Raw genomic sequence first — 21573 nt, 5'->3', positions numbered from 1 at the left:
ACTGTTAACACATGCACCCGAAGGTCTTTTCTCTTTCCTCTATCTCAAACACACATACATTAACTCAGCTTATGTAACTTTGGAAAAAAAAACACATTAAATGTGATTGACCTGGTGTTTCAACTTCTTACCAACTTCAGTCTGGACCACATTTCAAGCAGATTAGTGGATATAGGCATTATAAGCTGGAAACTGAATAGGAAGAGTTAAAGTGACATGTCTCTTTTCACATATTTAACATGACATATCAACTAGTGGGTTTTCAAAGAGGTCAATTCATTCTACAGACTTCACCACAAGGCTGGCTGACTTTGGTTCCAATGAACTGGGTTACCAAGTTGATGGGCTGTCTACTTCTAAATAAATGTAACACATGCTAGCGCCATTATGTCACTGCTTTAGATCATTTGCTGCTAAAAACTTTCATCCAGATGTAACATTTGAGAACATCCTGTTTTTTGAGCATTCTTCTTCTTTTTACCAATTGCTTTAAAAGTGATAGCCTATAGTCCAGAAAGAAACAAAAGGCAGGTTGTCAGAGGAGTCAAAAATACATACATGCACAATACTATTAAAGCTGCAGGAAGGTGATTTTTATAAAATATCTTTTTGTCAAATTTTCTGAAACTTTCACTATATTCTGACAGTAGATGTGGCAGATATTCTGTGAAAAAAGATTGGGTTCCTCTGGCTCCTCCTAATGGTCCTCATGGGATTTGCATGAATCCACCGGGCCTGAATGAAAACAACCAATCAGAGCCCAGAAAGATTTGGGTTGGTGGTTAGGATATAGTTGATTGTTGAGTCTTATTCCCAGGTCGTCAAATATCAATTGTGGGAATGAAAGTCAACAGACTGATTGGTTGTTTTCCTTTAGGCCCTGTGGATTCTTGCAAATGCCATTAGGACGAGCCAGAAGAAGCAGATTTTTTACTGTCAGGATATAGTGATAAGTTTTAGCAAATATAACAAAAAGTTATTTCTATAAAAATTACCTACTGCAGCTTTTAATTGTATAGCATATAAAAATATTTTTCCTTCAACCTCCAAATACTTAGTTAAAAAAACAGATAAAGATAACTTTTAACAAACTTTAAAGATTTTCTCTTACCACCAATAAGTTGATTAAATAATTTACCGAAAAACTTTATTTACCCTTCTATCTCTCACCAACTCATTTGATTTTTTAACTACTTAGTTTCCCATGGGCTGAGTCTAAGTTAATAATAATAATAATAATAATAATAATTTTACTCCATACAATAATTTACCCAAGAAACACAAATGTATCAGACTACAGCAATGAAGGACTTTTTCTTACCTGAAAAAGGTAGCACTGAAAAAAACAAAACACACTGAGAACAAGCCTAGCTACTACTAAACTAACTAACTAAATCATTAAACTATAACAGCCAGTGCAGGTTATATTATTCACCCATAATGCATACTACTGTAGCATTACTGTATAAAGTCTTGTTACAGTAACTAGCTGAAGCATTTTAGCCAGCAAGCTAACAATAATAAAGTAGCTAGCTTTTGATAAGTTTGTTGTGATGAGGAAAAGAGACATGGACTTAACCTAAAACAATTTTATTACATGGAAATTGATAGTATTAGCACTGCGCATCTTGGTTGTTGGCTGACTGAAACATACTCATTTACCACAGGTAAGACGGTGTTATGGAGATGAGCGTAGTGTGTTTGTACAGCAGAGCTACAGTAGTATACGTCATTACCTTCACTTAGATGAAGGTAAGGTAGATTTAAGATGAAATTTATTTTCAGGGCACTCTGAAAGCTCGCCTGGTAGAGCGAGTTGCATGCATCATGTGTCAAGGCTGAGTCCATACCGTAGTGGCCTGGGTTCAAGTCTGCCTGAGGCCCTTTGCTGCATGTCATACCATCTCTCTTCCCTGCCCTTTCTGTCTCCCTCATGTTAAAACACAATGAGCTAGTCAGATACACAAAAGAGGACTGAAATATATAAGTTTTTAATTCAACTTATTGGAGGTAAGGTTAAAGGAAATCAAAACAATAAAAAATGTTTCTTTTACCGTATTCCTAGACTCCTTTTTACTATTTAACTAATAGTAATGATGTCAGTTATAATTTTGATGTGTCCGATACCCTTTTACTACCTTTTGTCAGTTTTGAAGTTCCATAATAACCAAACACAGTTTGCAATACAATCTCGATTATTATTGATTATTATTGGAACAACAGTACAAAAACAATATCCATAGTGATTGTGTTTGAGTTGTAAACAGATGATGTTGCTTATCTGTGTAAATTATAATATCCATGTACAACAGATTTTGAGTCAATTGAATCTGTTGAACAAGCTTCAACATGAGGAACTGGACTTGCATCAGTTTCCACTGTACTGGCTTTAATTACAACAGAGTAATCTACAGAAACGAACGCAGTCATCAGTCCCTTATTCTAGGTCCCAAACATATTCACATACAGGCCTCAGTAACACCCTCCAGTGTCCATGTTTGGAACAGTCCAGTGCAGAAGCTGCCCCTCACCTCCTCAGTGAGGCATCAGACAATAGCACCAGCAGGTGTCCACCAATGAATGTGTTAAAGCAATTGTAAGAGAGTGGAGCTGAATTCTGAGATCTCCCAAGAGCCTAGCTTTTCTTTAGCTGACTGCCATTCTTCAAGGATTCTATCAAGCCCTTTAATCTCTCACTGGCGAGCCCCGCTCTCCTTTTCTTGTGACTTTTGATCTCTGCAACCTTGGTGGGCTGGAGCAGGGTAGCGAGTCCCCAAGGTGTCGAAGCGCTGCCTCCTTTACCACTTCTAGATGTGTTGGTTTTAGTCTGCTGGAGCAACCAGGTGCTCTCCTGACACAAAGCCACAAAGCGTTCTAGCTGTGCGGCGTTGACGTTCTTGCTGATGTTCAGAGAGCTGTCGAACGGGTTCTGGATGTGCAGATGGGTTTTCGCCGGCTTGTTCTGCTCTTTGCCCTGGAGAGAGGGAAGGGGACAATGCTGGCAGATGAAAATACATTCTTGAGCAGCAGCAGCAGCCATTAAGGCGGTCCTGTACAGTATGTTTTGGTCCATCTATCTTGTTGGTCATGGTTTTTAGCTCTTTTCCACTGTATCTGGGGCATTTATTGCTGACTGGAACACCTCTCCCCAGGCTAGCAGATGGGAGAGAGAGAGACATGGACATGGCTCTGGAGGACATTTTGACTCTAGTCATGACAAGTGAGAATAATTCGGAAAGGGGAACCAAAAAAATGTCAGGAATGTGCTAGAGCGATATGAAAACCTGCTATGCACACCGAACATGTTAGCAACGGAAGCATATATGATCTGTACCTCTGTCTACCAGTCAAGGCCATCAAATGAACCATCAATCTGTGGGTCAGAGAGAAGTCAAGAACCTTGTATGGTACTTTGCATGCCGTATTCTGCCTAAAGCCTGACACTAAAGGGACGGGAGGGACAGGAGATGGCAACATAAAGCCATCAGTCATAGGAGAGGAACGAACCGGAGAATTGTAGCACAGTAAAGCAGATTTATGGCTGTTGCTCCTCTGGTGAAAGCCTATAGACATGGGTCATGGCCACAGTCTACGTGCAGGCAGTGTCAAACTTGATAGTAGTCTCATATATTAGGCGGCAGGGTCCTGAGGCATCAATTAATTAAACTCCCAGCACTAAAGTCCTGCATCTCATAATGTGCCACCAAAGTATGAGCACCGTATTTATCAACTAAATTTCTAGGGGCAAAAGTAATAGGTGATAAACAAGATATTATTTAATGCTACAAATTTACTTTACTTTATTACTATACTGTACAGCTAGAGAGGCACACTTTGCCACTGGAAAGTATTAACCAGGCACAAACAGGCAACAACGGGCTGAATATGGTTCTAAATAGAATAAATATGCGTTTGTTTACACTAAGCCTGATGGAGCTCCTAATTGGGATCCCAGCTCAAGGGCGCCGGGCCCCGTGGGGCCGGCATCAATCACATATGACAGGGACAGCTGTCATCTGTGTGTGTGGGAAGACGCCATCCACCAAACACTGCCTTTATTACCAACAGATTTCTCTGCTGGAGCTCAGCTCTGAGGCTGGGAAGAAAAGTTGAAAGGAGGCTGAACTGGATTTTCTTTTAGTGCTGTAGCTCTTGCCCTGGTTTCTCAGAGATGCAACGGTTTGATTTTCAAGCCAGAAGAAAAGCCATTCCAGTAGCAGGCTGGCCTAAGGGTTTGCTGGATTTTTGAGGCATTTGTTAAATGTTTTCTCCTTAAATATATTATTTTGAAAAGGTCCTGTGTGTAGGATTTAGTGGTGTCAAGTGGTGTAGTTGCACATTGCAACTCGCTCACGTCACCCTCCCCTTCCACGCGCAAAAGAGAAAGTACGGTGGCTGTGAAACATGCGAACAGTTCTATTTAGAGAGTATTAAAATGTCTTAAATATTAGATTTTGACAGGTCTTAAAAAATTATTGAATAAATAAAGTTAACATGACTTGTATACAGTTGAATATTTCAGTCTCGCTTTTAAATGTCTCTGGGGAAAATGTGTATTGATCGCGCTGTAACAACTGAACAAAATGAAACAGACATGCAACCAATACAGACTTTCCATCATATCCTTTGTACTTTTTGCCAGTGTGGATGGACATTAAAAAATTGCATTCATAACAGTCTCAACAAGAACAATAAAACACAAATAAACAAAAAATACATCAAACATTTCTGTACTGACATTTCTTATTACATAATGTTCGACATGTCTGCGACAAGCTAATATCAGCCCATATTGGCCCGCCTGATTTATTGGTCCAGCTTTATTGTGAGAATGAGATCACAGTTTCAGACAACAGCAGCAGCTGGTGCCCCACTGCAATGTCCACGAGAAAGCCACCACTCATTTATCTGCTGAAGTGATTTCTTCATCATACATAGGTAGGTAGGTAGGTAGGTAGGTCCTAATGGCTTTATTCAGACACAAAAGGACAATTACGGTAAGAGCCAAACTGCTTTTTGATATTTGCCTGAAGGGTTAAATGTGGGCATCTAGTTCAACTTGCGCGTAAACCTGAAATAACTCCAAAATTGTTTTGGCCACCTTTTAAGTTAATATGGCAATATTAACAAACAGTTATTTACACATGCAGCAGTTACGGAGAAACATTAGCATTCATTGGCAATCATGTGTCCGGTCATCTGATGAATCCTGAGGGAAATGCTCCACTATGTTCACCAGCTAGTCGCTAACTGTGTCTGTCTGCTGTTTACTGCTGTGCAGGTAGTATACAGTGGGTTTTAGAGAGTTTTCTTTGAAAACAACACAATCAGAGCAGTGAGAGTGAACCAAAACGGTTAAGTAAAACTCAATATAAAGCTCTGTAAAGCTGAGGGGAGCAGATTCAGGTGATAATTTTCTAAAGGCTCATCACTATCAACACCACCTTTCACATTGCCACATTGTTTTTACATTTTTCATTGTGATTACAATTTAGCTTTAAGATTAATGTGAACTGTCATCATTGGGCTTATTCTTTGGTTGCATGGGACTTTATGGATAATAATCATACATACCTTTCTGATATTTATGGACATCTTGCTGAATGCAAAGGTGCTGTAGAATTCAAAGAATTCATGCAGAAGTTGGTCTGAGACAAAGTGAGAAAAGTCGAGTTAGCCACTAACAGATACATCGGTATTAATCAAAATGAATTGTGGCCCTACAGCCATTGATTCTACGCTCTTGTGCTCACCCAGTGTTTCTGTGTTTCTCTGCAGCTGGATCTTGCTCAGGTCGCTGACAAACGTGCAGTCGTTCCCCTCAATCACGCTCTTGTCCGTGGGACCTTGTAGGACGAGAGCAGGGGATACAAGGTAAACGACTGCCTTAACAGACGTATGATGGCCATAAACAAGACACAGACAGATTGCGTCTGTGCATTCATGGAGAGGAAACAGAAAGACACGGGGAAGGAGAGAGAGCAGGTGCATGTACACGTGTGCGTGTGTGTGTATGAAGGTGGTCAAAGGAAATATAGAGCATGGATCACGTCCTTGCTTGGCTGGTTTACTTCTCCAGCAGTGCCCTTGTTACCAGTCTCCTTCACTTCGACGAGGCTGCTGCTGGTGGTGTGTGTGTGTTGTGTGTGTTTCTGTGTTCACCACCCGGTTTAAACATAGCTGCCTGTAGCTGTGTGATGGAATGTGGTTGTGTGAGTGGTGTGTGTTGTGTGTGTGTGTGTTTATGTTCATCCGACGAGGGGCACGGTCCATCGACCTTTTCCCAGACCTGATGGCCTTTTTATTGTCCTGTAAGCACTCCGTGTGATGACTCTTGTTGCTAACGGGACCGGAAGAAGCGAGACGGTGGAAGGGGGGGTGGAGGGGAGGGAGGGGTAGATTGCTTTTGGAAGGCAATTATCAGGCGGCCAAGGTGACAGAGAGAAGGAGTAGACAGAGATGGCGGAGCTGCAGGGGACTCGCAGGCAGACTGGTGCGCTGGTGGTTCACATTATCACGCATTTATTATTATGTATGCAAAGTGATAAGAGTAAAAGAGGGATGGTTTGCTCTTAAGTCATCTACAGAGCTTCAATGTGCATTTATAGGAATAAAATAAAACATGTATAGACACTCCGGTTGATGGACATGCTTGGTACTTTAGGTTGGCACCAAGGCAGCTGGGTCATACCTGACATTGAAATGCTTCTGTTGGCCACAGTTAAGTTTATAAAGTTATGGACAGGTAAAAGAAGCGTTGAGAAAGTTCTGTACAATCAGCATGCATGTCGGGATGGCAACAACAGGATAGGAGAGCAGAAAGAACGGTACCATGGAAAACCCCATGCTAACCTCACTCTACTCAGTGGTTGACATACTTTCTATGGAAACCTCAGTAAGTTGAATGCATGGTGCAAAACAACACTGTTAATGTCAAATCTATACCTGATAAGCTGAGAGGTCTATTGCAGATTACATGCATGCATAACATTGCAGTTTGTTGTGTAATGTGTTTATTTTAATAACATTATTATTCTTTATGTTTGTGATAAAATCTCCTAATTGTATATCACATTATTGATCAATACAATACTATTAAATTATTCAAGAAAATGAATTGAAAACAAATAGTTTTATGGATACAATAACCATTCATCCATTTTTAACTTAACCAGTGAATAAATTACTTGGCAAATCAGGGTACTTTATCATATTGATGCAAAAAACATCATATTAAAAAATCCAATATTACCAGAGAACTAATTTCACTTTAACCCCTACAATAAAACAACTTTTGTTTTGTTTTTTAGTGCAGGAGATCTTTAGTGGGAGGTAGCAGGTCAACAGTAAAGGCAGCATAGAAGTGGTACCTGACAGCTGGGAATCTGAAGATGTATTTGAGAGGCAGCTCAGCGCTGTATGTCAAGTGTTACAGTGTAATTAACATTAAGTTTTGTTTAGGCACTTTTTCAAATATTGAGTGTTCTTAGGGGCTGTTTACAGACTTAAAACATTATGGTTGAAGTATATGAAGGTCATTTCTATGCTCACTTATGTTTTATACCTTGTTGCAGCAACTTTTGGGCTGGTACCATTTGTTACACTTGAAGATTCCCTTCAACATATCACATTAAGACACCAAGACCTTGAGGAACACCACAAAAAAAATTCATGCTTTGATTTGGTATCAAAAACATTTGACATTTGGAGATTTCTGTAAAAATTGCATTTTTTGGTGATTGCCCTCTACTATCATAACTCCACCTTTAAAAGCCTGCCGCCCCTGATTCCAGTTTTTATTTTTGGTTATTGGGGAAGGACTAAGGCAAATTGAGACATTGTAACATCGTCATTGTCTTTTTAAGGATAAAAAAGAGCAACAAAAAGGTTGATCACAGAAAATTACACTCTAGGGTGAGTGACATGTCGTGCTGGGTGGTACCTGCAAGGTCCTTTAGGTGGTCCAGGCAGGGGATAATGGGAGGATTCCTCCTCTGCAGGAAGAATAGCACCATGACGGTGAGGGAGAAGTTGGTGATCCAGGCCCCGGAGATGCTGCTGGTGATGCAATGAACTCGGGCCCAACAGCGCACGGTGAATACCAGGTGACGCACCCGTGGGTCCAGCTCTCCATACAGATAGAGCAGTTCTGTGCTCTTTATCGCCACCCTGTGGAGAACATACAGGGTTAATACTGGTCTTCCACCATGCTGCAACTTTTGATGGGGCTTCGTTGTGGCTCTTCATTTCAGGTTTGGAATGTGGAGACACTTCACTGGTTGAGAATTAAAACATCTCATAATTTCTGCATTTTTAGTAGGGCTGCACAATATGGTAAAATTATTATTTTGACAGATATTATTCATAATTTTACAATAAAACAATTTTAATTTTCACTGAAAAATGTATATTTGTTAGGGTCTGTACCAAACATGTTTTCTTACATCTGGAGAACACTGCACGCTAATGCCGTTTTGTCACACATTTTACATTTATCAAACAAATTGCAGATTCTGCTATTTGGATATTGCACTTGGCCATATTGCAATTTCGATAATATTGCGATCAATTGTGCAAGCCCAATTTTTAGTTTGCTCTATTATCTAGAATGACTTTAAATGAATGACTGGATAAAAATTCAGTGCTGTAGAACAGCCAAATAGGCTGCCACCCACCACCATCTTAATACAAATATAAAATAGGAAAAAAGGCAGTTAATTGCAGAAAGTAAAATGATATCCTACTCTTTGTATAGTTTTTGACATCATGTTGTTGTCAGTAACTATGTTGAAGTGATTTAAGCTTATTCAACATTATATTGATGGAAAAAAAAAGCAATGTTCTCTTGGATATTTGGGCACAGTGTCCCCATGTGGGCTTAATGAAAAGTTAGATCTATCTTGTTTTAGTGGGTAGTGCACTCTTTCAAATGGCTGGTTCACTGATTTGTTTGTTCTTTATCTATAGCACCATTGTAGGCCTGCAATAAGTCTTAATAAAAAGACCTATGAATATATAAATATTAACATACTTTAAAAACATCCATATGACCAATACTGTATCACATTGAATGTGAAGGGTCAGTGAAACTAACATTAGAAAAACCACCACCAGAGAGCAGCCTTCAGCTTGTCAGTGACTGTCTCACTTATTCTCAGCTGTTTTTGCTTTTCACATACACACATACCCCTCAGAGAGGAAAAATGCTGTGCTTCAAAGATCTCAGAGCAAGATTTAAAAAAAAAAAAAGTCCCCCTCACATCCACCCACAGAGGGTGGTTTAACTCCATTTCCTTAGAAACTGCAGTGCGGTTTTCTGTACGTTAGCAGGTGTGTACATGTTTGTGTTACACAATCAGCAGAGACCATAAGACCATTAGGGAAGAAGGGGAGAATTGAAACACAAACAAACCCCCTCTTTGGCCCTCCTGTTGAGTTTCACTGTGGCAAACATGCAACTGAACCATCACAGCACTTCCTGCCAGAGTCTGGTTTCAGTTGGGGGCTTTTGCAACGCCAGTGTGGCCAAACAGTACAGCACGACATCAAACTAGCAGTTTCTGTGAAGTGACATTTCAACTGTATGAATCTGACCCTTCTTTAACATGCGCTGCAAAACCAGAGCCATGACAAATACTAGTTCACACCGTTTATGGGAAGTAGGCCATGGTCATGGTATGTGCAGAGAGTGAATACCTGTTGTTGGCTGTGAGGTCACACTGAAAGCCAGAGGGCTGGTGGAAGAAACGGACCAGGGGACATTGTGCGTTGAGAATCTTCTGCACCCCATCACACCCAGGCCCAAACTGGTCCACACACTCTCCGAGGAAGGACAGGATGCGCTGAGTGACGGCGCGCTCCGTGCTGACACTCTTCAGCCGGTACTCCAGGAACATACCCGATTTTTGCTGCACACAGACAGTTGAGACACATTTAATGAATCAATTATCAAATTAGTTGCAGATTAATTCAATAAATGGTGCATGGCTGCATTTATATAGAGTTTTACAATTTGCCTGCCATTGTAAAGCTGGAAAATTGACCAAGTTGACCTGACCATTGGACGAAATTTGAGCTTTAACGTCTTGCAAGGAGACAGTGAATACTCTGCATGAAATGACAAATACTCAACTGTAAGAAATAAAATCCAATATTTTTATTATTTATTATTAGATGGAGTTAGAGAATCTTATCATAATCAACGGTGATCGTTATATGTATTTTTATTCAGACTGTATTACTGCGGTAATGCTTCGCGTGAACTGCTCTATTTTGCATTTATAAGACGTATACAAGCTTTATTAAATAATTTATGAGACAGTATTTGTCAGTAATTATAACTCTTCCCATGATATTTTATACTATTAGCACACTGTTTAACTACATTGTCATTCATTATCTGTTTATACAGCAGCATCCACTTATGGGTCCCCACATGAGGATTTATAGATGTTGACACAAATCTATAATTAAATCTATATATTCATGTTAATACTGCATACAAATATTAAATAGGATTTAACATTATTGCACCTATTCCTTCTCAGCAAAAGGTTATGAAACCAATGAACTTCATAACAAGAGGGGGGGAAGCTATGAACTATGAGATGAGTCTGACAATGGTTTCCTTTTTTCAAAAGCAGGATCTTCATAAATACTGGATTTTACCTACGCAATTCCAAATGATTTTGACACTTTCAAGACACATAGCTCCACTGATCGAATAAAACTGATTCCAGGGAACAGTAACTGAATTTATGCCAATCCTTTACCAAGATGGTTTTCGCCAAATTTCAAAGTAAACACTTCAAAGAATTTTCAAAGAAAGCTTTGATGCAGCAGCCAAATGTGAGTGCAGGATTTTTGCCGTTCACAGCTGTCTTAAGTTTCATTCAGCAGAACTCGCAAAACTCAACTGGCAGCAAACTTTTTGCCTTAAAATGATAGTGACAGCTGAAGAATGACAGGAAATGGGAGAGGGAGGGCATTACACGCAGCAAAGGGCCAAAGGTCGGAGTTCAACCCCTGGCCACTGCAGCAAGGGCACAGCCTTGGCAAATGGGGTGCCAGCTCTACCACGTGAACTTTTTTTATTTTGTAAACTTAAAAGGTAACATCAGAGAATATTAACGTAATTGGCTGGGTTTGGTTTTTACAACTAATTGAGTCTAAAAAAGCCTACTAAAGGACGACCCCAAACTCCCATTTTTACCTTCTCTGTTCTTCTCCCACTGATGTTATCCAAGTCCAGAAACATGTCCAGGTCACAGCCCAGCTTTCCAAAGCCGTTTACTGATGAGCCAAAAAGCTTTATGGTGCATTCTGGGAAATAGGCAGCAGCAATGTCCCGTAGCAGAGAGCAGACTAGGAAACGCAAACGGATGTTATCATCTGTTAGCTGATAGGTTTCCATCAGGGAGGTTACCTGTTGGTCTATCTGAGGGGGGAAAGGGGAGACAGGTCTTGGTTAATAACACACTCCTTGATGCATATATCTGTTTTAGACTTGAACATATGCATTTGCAGCCACTGGATTAGTCCTTTAGCCTAAAACGCTAAATCATGGTGTAATAACCCAACAACTTACACTTTCCTTCCTGGACAGTCTGTCTATGAGCTGGTTGATGGGAATGGTGGTTTGTGGTTGGCACTGTTGGCCTGACTGCTGGTTTGGTGAGGCCTCTGAGCCGTAGTGGCACAGTGACAACAGTCTCGATTTAAAAGGCAGCGGGAACTCATTGGAGACGCTGGGGATGGTCGCCGCTTCAAGTAACGACTCAACACTTTCCCGGTTGGCAAATTCCACAACGGCATACAAGCCCTGCGGAATAACACACAATTTCATTGTCCAACTGAATCTTAGCATGACAGTGAAGTTTGTCATATGTGCACCTTTTAATATGTTAGAAAATGCTAATGCTTGGTCAATAACTTACATTTCTTTCATAAAAGAAGTATTTCTTAATATCTCCATGTCTTGAAAAATACGTGAGGAACTTTTTCTCATTGATTTTGGGAGGGCAGTTCATGAGAACAGATCTCTCTGCCTGCCCTTGTCTCTCTACCTGGACAGCAGAGAAAGATTTGCGTCCATCCTTTTCATCTGACAACAAAAAAGCAGAAAAATTAACAATTACAAAAACAATATTTTTTTTCTTTGAGCAAGACATTCATTTACTGTCATTGTTCATGCCTGTGCAGTTTGCAGTGTTATAGTCTGACGAAGTTTGCATTAGCGGTTGAAGACTTATTTGTTACAAGTGTGGCCCAAGAATTCAACGCCAAACTGCATAGAAAAACGGACAGTTTTATAGTATGTAGCACTGTTGAGCAAATATATGCATGCCTCGAATCACACACATACCCATACCCACTCTCAGAAACAAGTCTTAAATTCGAAACACAGATCATTCATAAAGCAGCATATTTTAGGATCATTAAAATTATATTTTATCTGAAATGAAAGAACTCCATTTAGGGAAGATTTTACAGAACTAGGACTAACCGGTCACACATACAATGCCGAATTATTACCGATACCCTAATCATTTCGTAACTTTTCCGTTTTCTATTAAATAAATGACCCATTTTGGATCATAGCTACGGCTACCTAAAATAAACAGATTTCTGAATGAAGTTTGGAGTGACACGCTATGTAGCAGGGCTACTTAGCAGGCTAACTTGGTTTGTTTGCCAGCTTTATAAAACGTTACTAACCAGTTTCGTCCTTCTGGGGTGTTTCGGCACTCGAGGCAACAACGTTTGTTACGATATTTCTGCGGAGAGAAGTGTCGACCTTGTGTAGACTCTTCACCAGGCCAGCCCTTACTCTCATATGTAACCTGCACACGGCAAAGGGGGACGCCATTGCTGCTCCCAAGTAAACCGAAAGGCGCATGCGCGGGGCTATGTCTACGGCAACTCAGAGGTACCAAACTTGACGCATTGTAGCGATATAAATGTAGGCGATATATACAGTATTTATGGATGGTGTGTTATATTTCTACTGAGTCCTTGTTAGCTATTACAGTTAGAGCTATATCTTCAATTTGAATGTCCTCTTTTAACTTATTCTATGTCTAACGAACTAAAACGTCCCTAATATTGTTACATTTCTATGCATATCTATTTATTCTGTGATTTCTACTAAGAGTTGCTTTTGTAAAAAACAACAAAGCACATATTTTCCCAGAGGAAAACACCCAGCGATTCTGTGGAAGGTGATGTCCTGTGTTTCAGCAATCATGCCGCGTGAAATTTGTTTTTCATCTGAGAAAACAGAAGAAAGGGAAAACGAAACCTACAGAGAGTGAAGCTGGCACCTGACATTAAAGCCTAACACCACCCACGCACTGATCGACTGTACTTCCTCTGTTTACTTCCTACAAAGCACAAACCGACCTCTCTCAGGCACTCAGTCTGCGTTGGACGCTGGACACACACGATGGAAAGACGGCAGTCGCGTTAAGCTTCTGAGTCAAACGTTACGGCAAGTACGTGCGTGCTTTTTGATCGTTACTCATCTCAAACCAAAAATAACCGCTAAATATTTTCGAGATTGCCCTTAGCGTCTGTACAACTGCTCGGATTATTACTATAATTACTATTTCTAAAGGCAGGTATTCGGAATTTGCCACTTTAGATTGTGATCAACTCTGGTGCTTATTTGCTCGTTTTTAACATGGGGTTTGGTGGGCAATGGGTTTGTTACAGTTTATCAAGGTGCTCACACAATGTTAAAAGAAAAGAAATAATAATGATATTACAATATGTAACACAATATACATAGAATAGAAAATGTATATATAGGTATATACATATAAGTAAAAAAATAAAAATAGAAATATAATAGGAGTATGTACCTTATAATAATACAATATATGACAATATATAGACAGAAGTAAATGTATGCCACAGTATGTGACCGACAGAAATGAAATCAGTAATAGCAGTGATGCCCAGCTTTATTGTGAAACTCCCTTCATTTGCTTGGAAAACAGTCCTTTAAGCCCCTCCCAGCTGTGTGTCCAGTCAGCTGAATCAAAGCTTGAGTGTTTCAGTGAAGTGTATCCTGCCTCTAGATTCAGATTCAGTCATTCACTGACTGATCGCTGACACGATCTCCTGCGAGCCTGAACTGAGCAGAACAATCTCAATGAGCTGACCTCCTGATGTTTCATTTCAGAGCGGGCTGCACGACTCGAGCATCAATATGGATTACAAATATACTGGAGTAGAACTGCTGTTGGCTCACATGAATATAGAAGACATCATCAACGCTGCAGAGACACTGTATCAGCTTGAGGAGGAGGAGGACCGAGGCTTGTCATTCGAAGAGGAAGGTCTCTCCCATGAGGAGATGGATGAGAACGAGGAGGCAGAGGGCTCAGGGAGTCCGCAAAAGGACTACGTCGATGGGGTTGGCGGTGTTCGTTACGGGACGGTGACAGACCTCTTGTCCTTTGTCAACCTGCTGTCTAACATGCAGACAGCAGCCCTGCAGCACCTGCCTGAGGAGATGGGGGTCCTGCTGAACAAGGTGAGAACAAGACTCCATAACAAGCCTGCATGTTAGAGTGCATATGACCTCCTCTGTAACTGTGTTTGCATGTTGATAAGAGTATTTTCTTACATGTTTTTAAACTGATCTTTGTTGGCAGAAGTACTTGGCTATTAAAAAAGGCCGCTACCAGATCAACATGGACGTGCTTCTGTTTCCATGGAAATTGACTTACAAGAATCCCGGCCCTGGCCTTGTGCCCAAGGGCTCATTTGGGAAAGTCCACTTGGCTCAGGACATCACCACCAGGAAGAGAATGGCTTGCAAACTGGTGAGTCTAGCTGAGCAGCCGCTGGAATCTACCCTGTGCTGACTTCTCGAAACTCTTTCTCTTTGTGCCAAATACTTCACCTGCCAAGTACTATGTGTTCGCACAGCAGCTACTCCTGTGTTTGTACAATGAATGATAATGTCAACATGACATTTGTTATGTTTTCCCTTGAAGTAAAAGAGGAACAGTCCTTAAATGAAGAACCAGGTCAAACTTACAAAATGGGCCAAGATTAATGCAAGAATGGAAATTTAAGAGTAACTTTCCACCACAAGTTAAATTCATAATGAAATCGACAGAACATGGTTGTTGTTTCTTATCTGCACTCCTCATCTGAGGGGGCTGGACAGTGTTTACTCTTTCCTATATGGAAAATATTGACAAATGATGAAGGAGTTTCCTACCCAGTCTGGTTCTATCACCACAATGCTATGTTGACACAGTGTATAGTACACACTGTTACCAATACACAGAGGAGGATTACTGGCAAGACTTTGTGTGCTTGGTATCTGGGTTACAACAGATTTCCTGCATATCAGCTGAAAGCCAATTTAAGGAGGGCTAGCTTTGTTTTAAGACTGGAAGCAGGGGGAAACAGCTAGCCTGGGTTAGGGCCCCATAATTATTGTTTTTACATTTCTGTTTGTGTACAGATGAAACAAACTAGATATAATGTGTTAATTAGTGATTACTATTAGACAGAGCCAGTCCAATAACTGTTTCCCCCTGCTCCAAGTCTTTATACTAAGCCAAGCTAAGCTAGCACAAATAGCTCTTTTTACACTTTAGCCTTTTTACAAAGACTACAGAAACAAGATATAACATGTAAATTAGTTAGTTTTATAGATGCTAATAGGTGTTTTTTTTTAACCTTCAGACACTGCCAGGCTAACTGCTTCCAGTCTCTATGCTGAACTAAGCTAACTAGCTGCTGGCCATAGCTTCATGTTGACAATACAGATATGAGAATGGTATCAATCTTCTCAACTAACGTTCAGCTAGGAAGCAAATAAGAATTCCCAATAATAAACATTTCATCATTCTCACAGATCCCCATGGAGAACTTTAAAGCAGCCGATGTGGAGTTCCAGGCCCGGTTCCGCCATGAGAACATCGCCGAGCTCTACGGCGCAATTCTCTGCGACCAGAACGTCCACCTGTTCATGGAGGCCGGAGAGGGCGGCTCCGTCCTGGAGAAGCTGGACAGCTGTGGGCCCATGAGAGAGTTCGAGATCATCTGGGTGACCAAGCAAGTCCTGCGGGGCCTGGAGTACCTGCACTCACACAACGTCATCCACCACGACATCAAACGTAAGAAAAGGAAATACTTGTTGTTCACTGTTTTTGATGAATGTACTGCATTGTACTAGGCTAGTACATATTATCCAGGAAATGATGCAATGTCAGTTTTTACCCTTGTTACGTCAAAGTCAAGCCACAGACTGATACACTTCATGTGAATAGCTCTAGAGAGTCTTAAGTGCCAAGCAGAAACAGTGAATCAGTCAAGACAGCCACAAACCAAACAGACCACAGAAATCTGACAATATTACCTACTAGGTCTGACAAACGTGTTTTGAGGAGGTGTTCAAAGGTAGCCAGGTCACACTGACAAGAAATCAGGTAGCTAATGACTTAGAATACAAGAACAGATGCTAGTAAAACTGGGTGTGGATGAGGTTTGATGTGAGGTAGTTTCACGTTGGTTGGACCACGTTGGTGCTGCTGGGATCAAAGCATTCTGCAGAGCCGCCTGTCAGCCTCATGGCCTAAAGGCTGTTTGGTGCCTGGAAATTCCAGCCTTCTTCTCATGCTCCCTCAGGCTTAAATGTAGGGTCCAGAGAGGCTAAGTGACTTATGACAATGGCCAGCCTGGACCTCTGACATGTTGCTGTGGTTCTCTGTGTTTCCTGCCTGCACGATCAAAATATGTAATTAAACCTTGGTGTGGTTTTTAAGTGCAAGGATGAGACTTTTCACAGAAGGCCTGCCCTTAAATTATCTGTCATATTCCTTTGCGAAAAGCATGAGACATGCTTGACATCTTCTTGGGAGGCTTCAGTGGCCCTTTCCCAGATGAACTCAATGCAAAGTGAGTTCAGTATGTTTAAAAAAAGTCAGTAAAGTTTTTTATGCAGCGTGATGCATTTGCATTTATCACAATCCCTGTAACGTCCAACATCATAGCCATCAGTTTATGTTTACAACACTAACTAGTTGGGACTCAAAGCACAAAACTTGATACAGTGTTTTTGAGTTTATTCAGTATCACAAAACAAAATATCACAATACTAAGTAAGTATATCAATATTTTCTTTCCTTCCTACTAAATATAATCTCAAATGCCAACTTGCACAGCAAAGCACAAATGCAGAAAATACTGTACACTCACTGCTACATCTGTGAATCTTAACTATTATTTCTCTGATTTTTTCAGCCAGTAACATTGTCCTGATGTCAGACAAGGCAGTGCTGGTGGACTTTGGCCTGACGGTGCAGATGACAGAGGATATATACATTCCCAGAGACATGAGAGGAACAGAAGTAAGAAAATAATCCAGAGATCTGATAGAGTCTTACAGGCTGTTACTGTAAGCCTATAGTGAATGCATAAACCTAGGAAATAAACCTAGTCCAATCTGTACTTGTATTTCTATTCTGATCTGAGTGTTCTTCCTAGAAAAGGCAGCACACTTATTGACTCATGACTCAGGCCAGACTTCCCCAGGGATCAAAAGAAATGAGTCTGAAGACTTGTCAGCACTTGTCTCTGTCGTTTCCAAAATCATTATAGAAAGTCAGTGATTGGCAAGCGTTAGCAGAGCAGTTGGTACACTCATTGGCCTCACTGATGCTAATAATAGTCTGCTTATGCTTAAGGTTCTCACTGCAGATGTAACCAGCACTTTGGGAAATTTTAGGATTAATCCAAGAGAATTCTCACAAGCCTATTCTCCCATCATGTGTCTGCCTAGCAGCTTTCCCATGTTTTGACCTGTTGTGTCTATATAGGTCTCGCTGGGCCTCTCATGGCTTGGCTTGTGGAAAGTCCCAGGGCAGACACTATGCAATAATAAGAGTGACAAACCTAGCAAATACACCAGGCTGTTCAGGCTTACATTAACATGGGAGAGCAGGCTGGAATTTCCAGCAGAGAAAGAGATGAACTTTGGTAGTGTGTTTACTTTTCACACTCCAAAGGCCAACCCACTTCTGCATGGCCCTTACCTTGACACACACAGCGTGGGTCTAAAGGTTATCTTGTTTGTTGTAACAAAAATACCCTTTCGCTGCAAGAGGTTGTTTCCAGTTTGTTGTTAAGCACAGACACATTAATTTTAATTTTTAATTTTATTTATTTAATTTAGATGTATATGAGTCCGGAGCTGGTTCTGTGTCGAGGACATAACACCAAGGTAGACATCTACAGCCTGGGCACCACCATCATTCACATGCAGACTGGAAGCCCCCCATGGGTCCGGAGATACCCACGCACTGCCTACCCATCCTACCTCTACATTGTAAGTACCGTGCATTTTTTCTTTCATTTTATCAGTGTGTTGGTTCACCGCTTTTGTCCAGGTTGAAATAACTGGATAAACTACTAATTGCAATGAAATTTGGCACAGCCATACATGGCTAGATGATGAAGCCTTCTGACTTTGGTGATCTCCTGACTTTTCCTCCAGTGCCAAATTAACGACATTCCCACCAGATTTAACTGTACTTTGGTTTTATAACAAAATGCTAAAGCACCTATAATCAATATTTTCTTATTAAGAATTAAAAACAGGACTACCTCTATTATGAAAGAGGTTGCATTTAGTGACAAACTCACAGACAATTATTCTGTGTAAATTGGCAACTATTTGCTAGCATGTTTGCTAACAAGTGTCAGGTTTAACATGTTAACACGCTAAACTGAAGTACTGAATTTAATGATAAATAACACATAAAGAATAGAAATACTACTGAATAACTTCAAGTATATAAGGATGCACTATTAAACCAAGGACTGTATTTTGAATTTCTACTTGCAGCAGAGCAACTTTTGCCCTCTGGCCAGTTCTTACATTTACTTCTTTTTTTCACATGCACAGTTTTCCATGACATTGTTCAACCACAGCCTAGATTATCATGAGATTTTTAAAAAAATGCTTAACGTGGCTGACTGCAGTGTCTGCCCCATGGTCCATTTAGTCAGTCTCTACTTCTGTCTTTTTTAATTTTCCATGACATGGGTTTGTTGCTTTCAAGAAGTCCCATTTCTGTTTTAGAAATTATTATCAGCTCTTTTGATTTAGATAATTACTCACTTCCTCATGAAACTGCTGTCATGGAGAAGTAATGTTGCATGGTTAGGCCACTACAGGCTGAGCTTTGCAAGTTTTCCTTGTTCCTTTTTACTATAACAAACTTGTTTTACAAGAACCAGCCACAATAATACACAAAAAAGAAAACTGGGTCACAGCTGGTTGGGGAGTTCTACGTGGCCTCTTGTTTCTGGTTATCTGGAAGCCTTGACTGTCTTTGTGAGTTTTTTTCTCTCATGCTGCAGTTTTCTAATGCCAATTTTCGCTTATCTCTCTCACAACAGATCCACAAGCAGGCCCCCCCTCTGGAGGACATAGCAGAGGACTGCAGCCCGGCCATGCGCTCCTTCCTGGAGCGAGCCCTGGAGAGGAACCCTGCTTTGCGGAGCTCGGCGTCCGAGCTGCTGAAGGACGAGGCCATCAACCCGCCCAAAGAGGATCAGCCGCGCTGCTGGAGCCTTGACTCGGCCCTAGAGGAGGTCACCCACACCATGCTACTGCAGCAGAGCCAGCACCAAGACACCACACAGGGTAAGGACTAGGCGCTGAAGTCAATTTCGCTCTAGAAATTAATAATAAGACACTTTTCCTATTTAAACATATACTCCTTTCTCTTTCTGCAGAATCTTCTCTGTACTCGGAGGACTCTGGCCACATGAGGAGGAAGGGATCCTTGTACATTGACCTGGGGGCCTTGTCAGGTTATAGTAAACTGGTGGCAGGCCCCCCCACTTCAGAATATGGCTAGCACAGCTCACCATTTCTTCGGCCAAACTTAAGCTGAAGCCAATTAAGCCATTTACTTTTGTAAGGCTTCAAAGTGTGTCTCACTCTACACCGTCGGAGGACAGATGAATAGTTCAGACAGGTGGACAGCTGCAGGCGACATGGCGCATTGATGAACTGCATCAACTGCAACAGTTGTAATGAATGGAATTAGCTCATCTATAATGCTGTAATGGCTGATGTGACTCAACAACACTGCAGGACAGTGGTTGGAAGAGATGCATTGTGTATCAATGTGCATTAACTGTTAGCTTTTGGTACCATTTCCCAGAGCTCGCTACAGGGTTCTTGTACAGTACATGCTAAATTTCAGTGTGGTAGTTAACACAGTAATCAAATATATGCAGTTTTGTTCTCATGAAACTATGCCTAATAGTCTTCTACAATAAGTTATTTAATCACTAAAAGTATGTAAGCTACGTGTTAAAGTATGTGTGCGCCCTGCAGACATGTATGATATGTAGTTCTTTATGGACTTCTCCTGTTAATTCCTGTGGAATATTAATAGCATTATGATGCTGTGCAAATGACGCTTCTGTGGAATGCATGGGATTTCTGATTTGTGTTTTGTACATCCTGTGAGATGAGGCCTGCTGTGCTTGGTACTAAAAAAACAACAGTGTTACTTCTGTTTTCTTTATTATTGAGCATAGAAATTGCCCGAAGTTTAAAAATGTGTCATTACATAATAAATACAATAAAATGAAAATCCCATACTGCCTGTGATATATCAGTACAGCTTCAAGTAGTCGTTTAAACCGATTATTCATTTTGGATTTCCCGCGTTACACCAAAGAGAGATTCCTCTGAAATTAAAATGTCAGTATGTTTCACATTCAATCTGTTGGTCACTTTCTTTTTCTAACTCAATGTCCTGACCATCAGACTGCTGTAGTGGTAGTGCTGACATGCAGTGAGTACAAAGGAGTGAGCAAAAGGTTTTAGATTGAATCTTCTGATACTTTCCAGCTGCATAACTGTGTGCAAAGATTTGGTATCTGATACCGAAATGACAGTCTTGATCACTGATGAACTTAAATGGAAAGAACAGAATGAGTTTTGTTAGTTTGTTAAGGAACAAGGTTCCGTGGTAGCATAAGAGTAGGTGGGGGGATACTTGAGTTCCCCTTTCTCTCTCTCTACTATAAAATAAAGACATCAGATGCAGCCGACAGGAAAGTGAAGCCTCTGCACATAGTGCCCCCATGTAGACACTGTTATGGGACGATGTAAGTTTCATGATATGAGACAATTCAACAGCCATTCTCTGTGAGGCTGTACTAAAGCACAGTGGTGCTTTGAGCTAATCACGTTCACTATGTTAGTTTAGTTTGTTGGCATTCTAACATTTGCTAATTGGCTCTAAACACAAAGTACAGCTGAGGCTGAAGGGGATGTCATTAGTTTTTGCAGGCTTAAACTAAAATACTGGACAAACTGGCATTCCAACCAATATGTGCAGAGACATTTCAGTCAAAACCACAATTGTCATCATGGCACTAGAGGAAAAGGTCAGGGGATCAGCAAAGGATTCACGCTCTAGGGACCACGAATGCCCACAGATGAGTTTCTTGGTAATTCCTCAAATAGTTATATTTGATAGTAGTGATATTTCAGTCAGTGGACCAAAGTGGCGGACTGAC

The 21573-nt window shown here is 40.8% G+C and overlaps 2 protein-coding genes across 3 annotated transcripts; one reads left to right on the top strand and one right to left on the bottom strand.

The window, feature by feature from the left end:
• Positions 1-1574: 1574 nt before the first annotated feature.
• On the bottom strand, positions 1575-12905 carry mtpap (mitochondrial poly(A) polymerase). Its single transcript, XM_035653437.1, has 9 exons — positions 12718-12905; positions 11937-12103; positions 11588-11821; positions 11213-11437; positions 9697-9908; positions 7943-8169; positions 5754-5846; positions 5575-5648; positions 1575-2974 (listed from the first exon to the last, which is right to left on the bottom strand). Exons 1-9 carry the CDS (start codon positions 12896-12898, stop codon positions 2636-2638), a joined length of 1752 nt encoding a protein of 583 aa, XP_035509330.1. The 5' UTR covers positions 12899-12905; the 3' UTR covers positions 1575-2635.
• A 390-nt stretch (positions 12906-13295) lies between these two features.
• On the top strand, positions 13296-20765 carry map3k8 (mitogen-activated protein kinase kinase kinase 8). Of its 2 annotated transcripts, none has more exons than XM_035653456.1 (8): positions 13296-13493; positions 14186-14539; positions 14664-14831; positions 15881-16142; positions 17269-17375; positions 18200-18352; positions 19429-19675; positions 19768-20765. In XM_035653456.1, exons 2-8 carry the CDS (start codon positions 14213-14215, stop codon positions 19890-19892), a joined length of 1389 nt encoding a protein of 462 aa, XP_035509349.1. In that variant the 5' UTR covers positions 13296-13493; positions 14186-14212; the 3' UTR covers positions 19893-20765. The 2 variants fall into 2 exon arrangements, with proteins under 2 accessions (XP_035509349.1, XP_035509342.1); XM_035653449.1 differs by having other exon boundaries at positions 13304-13493; positions 14661-14831.
• The last annotated feature ends 808 nt before the right edge of the window (positions 20766-21573 follow it).

This window comes from Morone saxatilis, unplaced genomic scaffold (genome assembly GCF_004916995.1).
Source record: "Morone saxatilis isolate NCDOM2014 unplaced genomic scaffold, NCSU_SB_2.0 Contig0, whole genome shotgun sequence".
NCBI classification, from domain to species: Eukaryota; Metazoa; Chordata; class Actinopteri; family Moronidae; genus Morone; species Morone saxatilis.
This window is presented reverse-complemented; position numbering and strand designations above follow the sequence as displayed.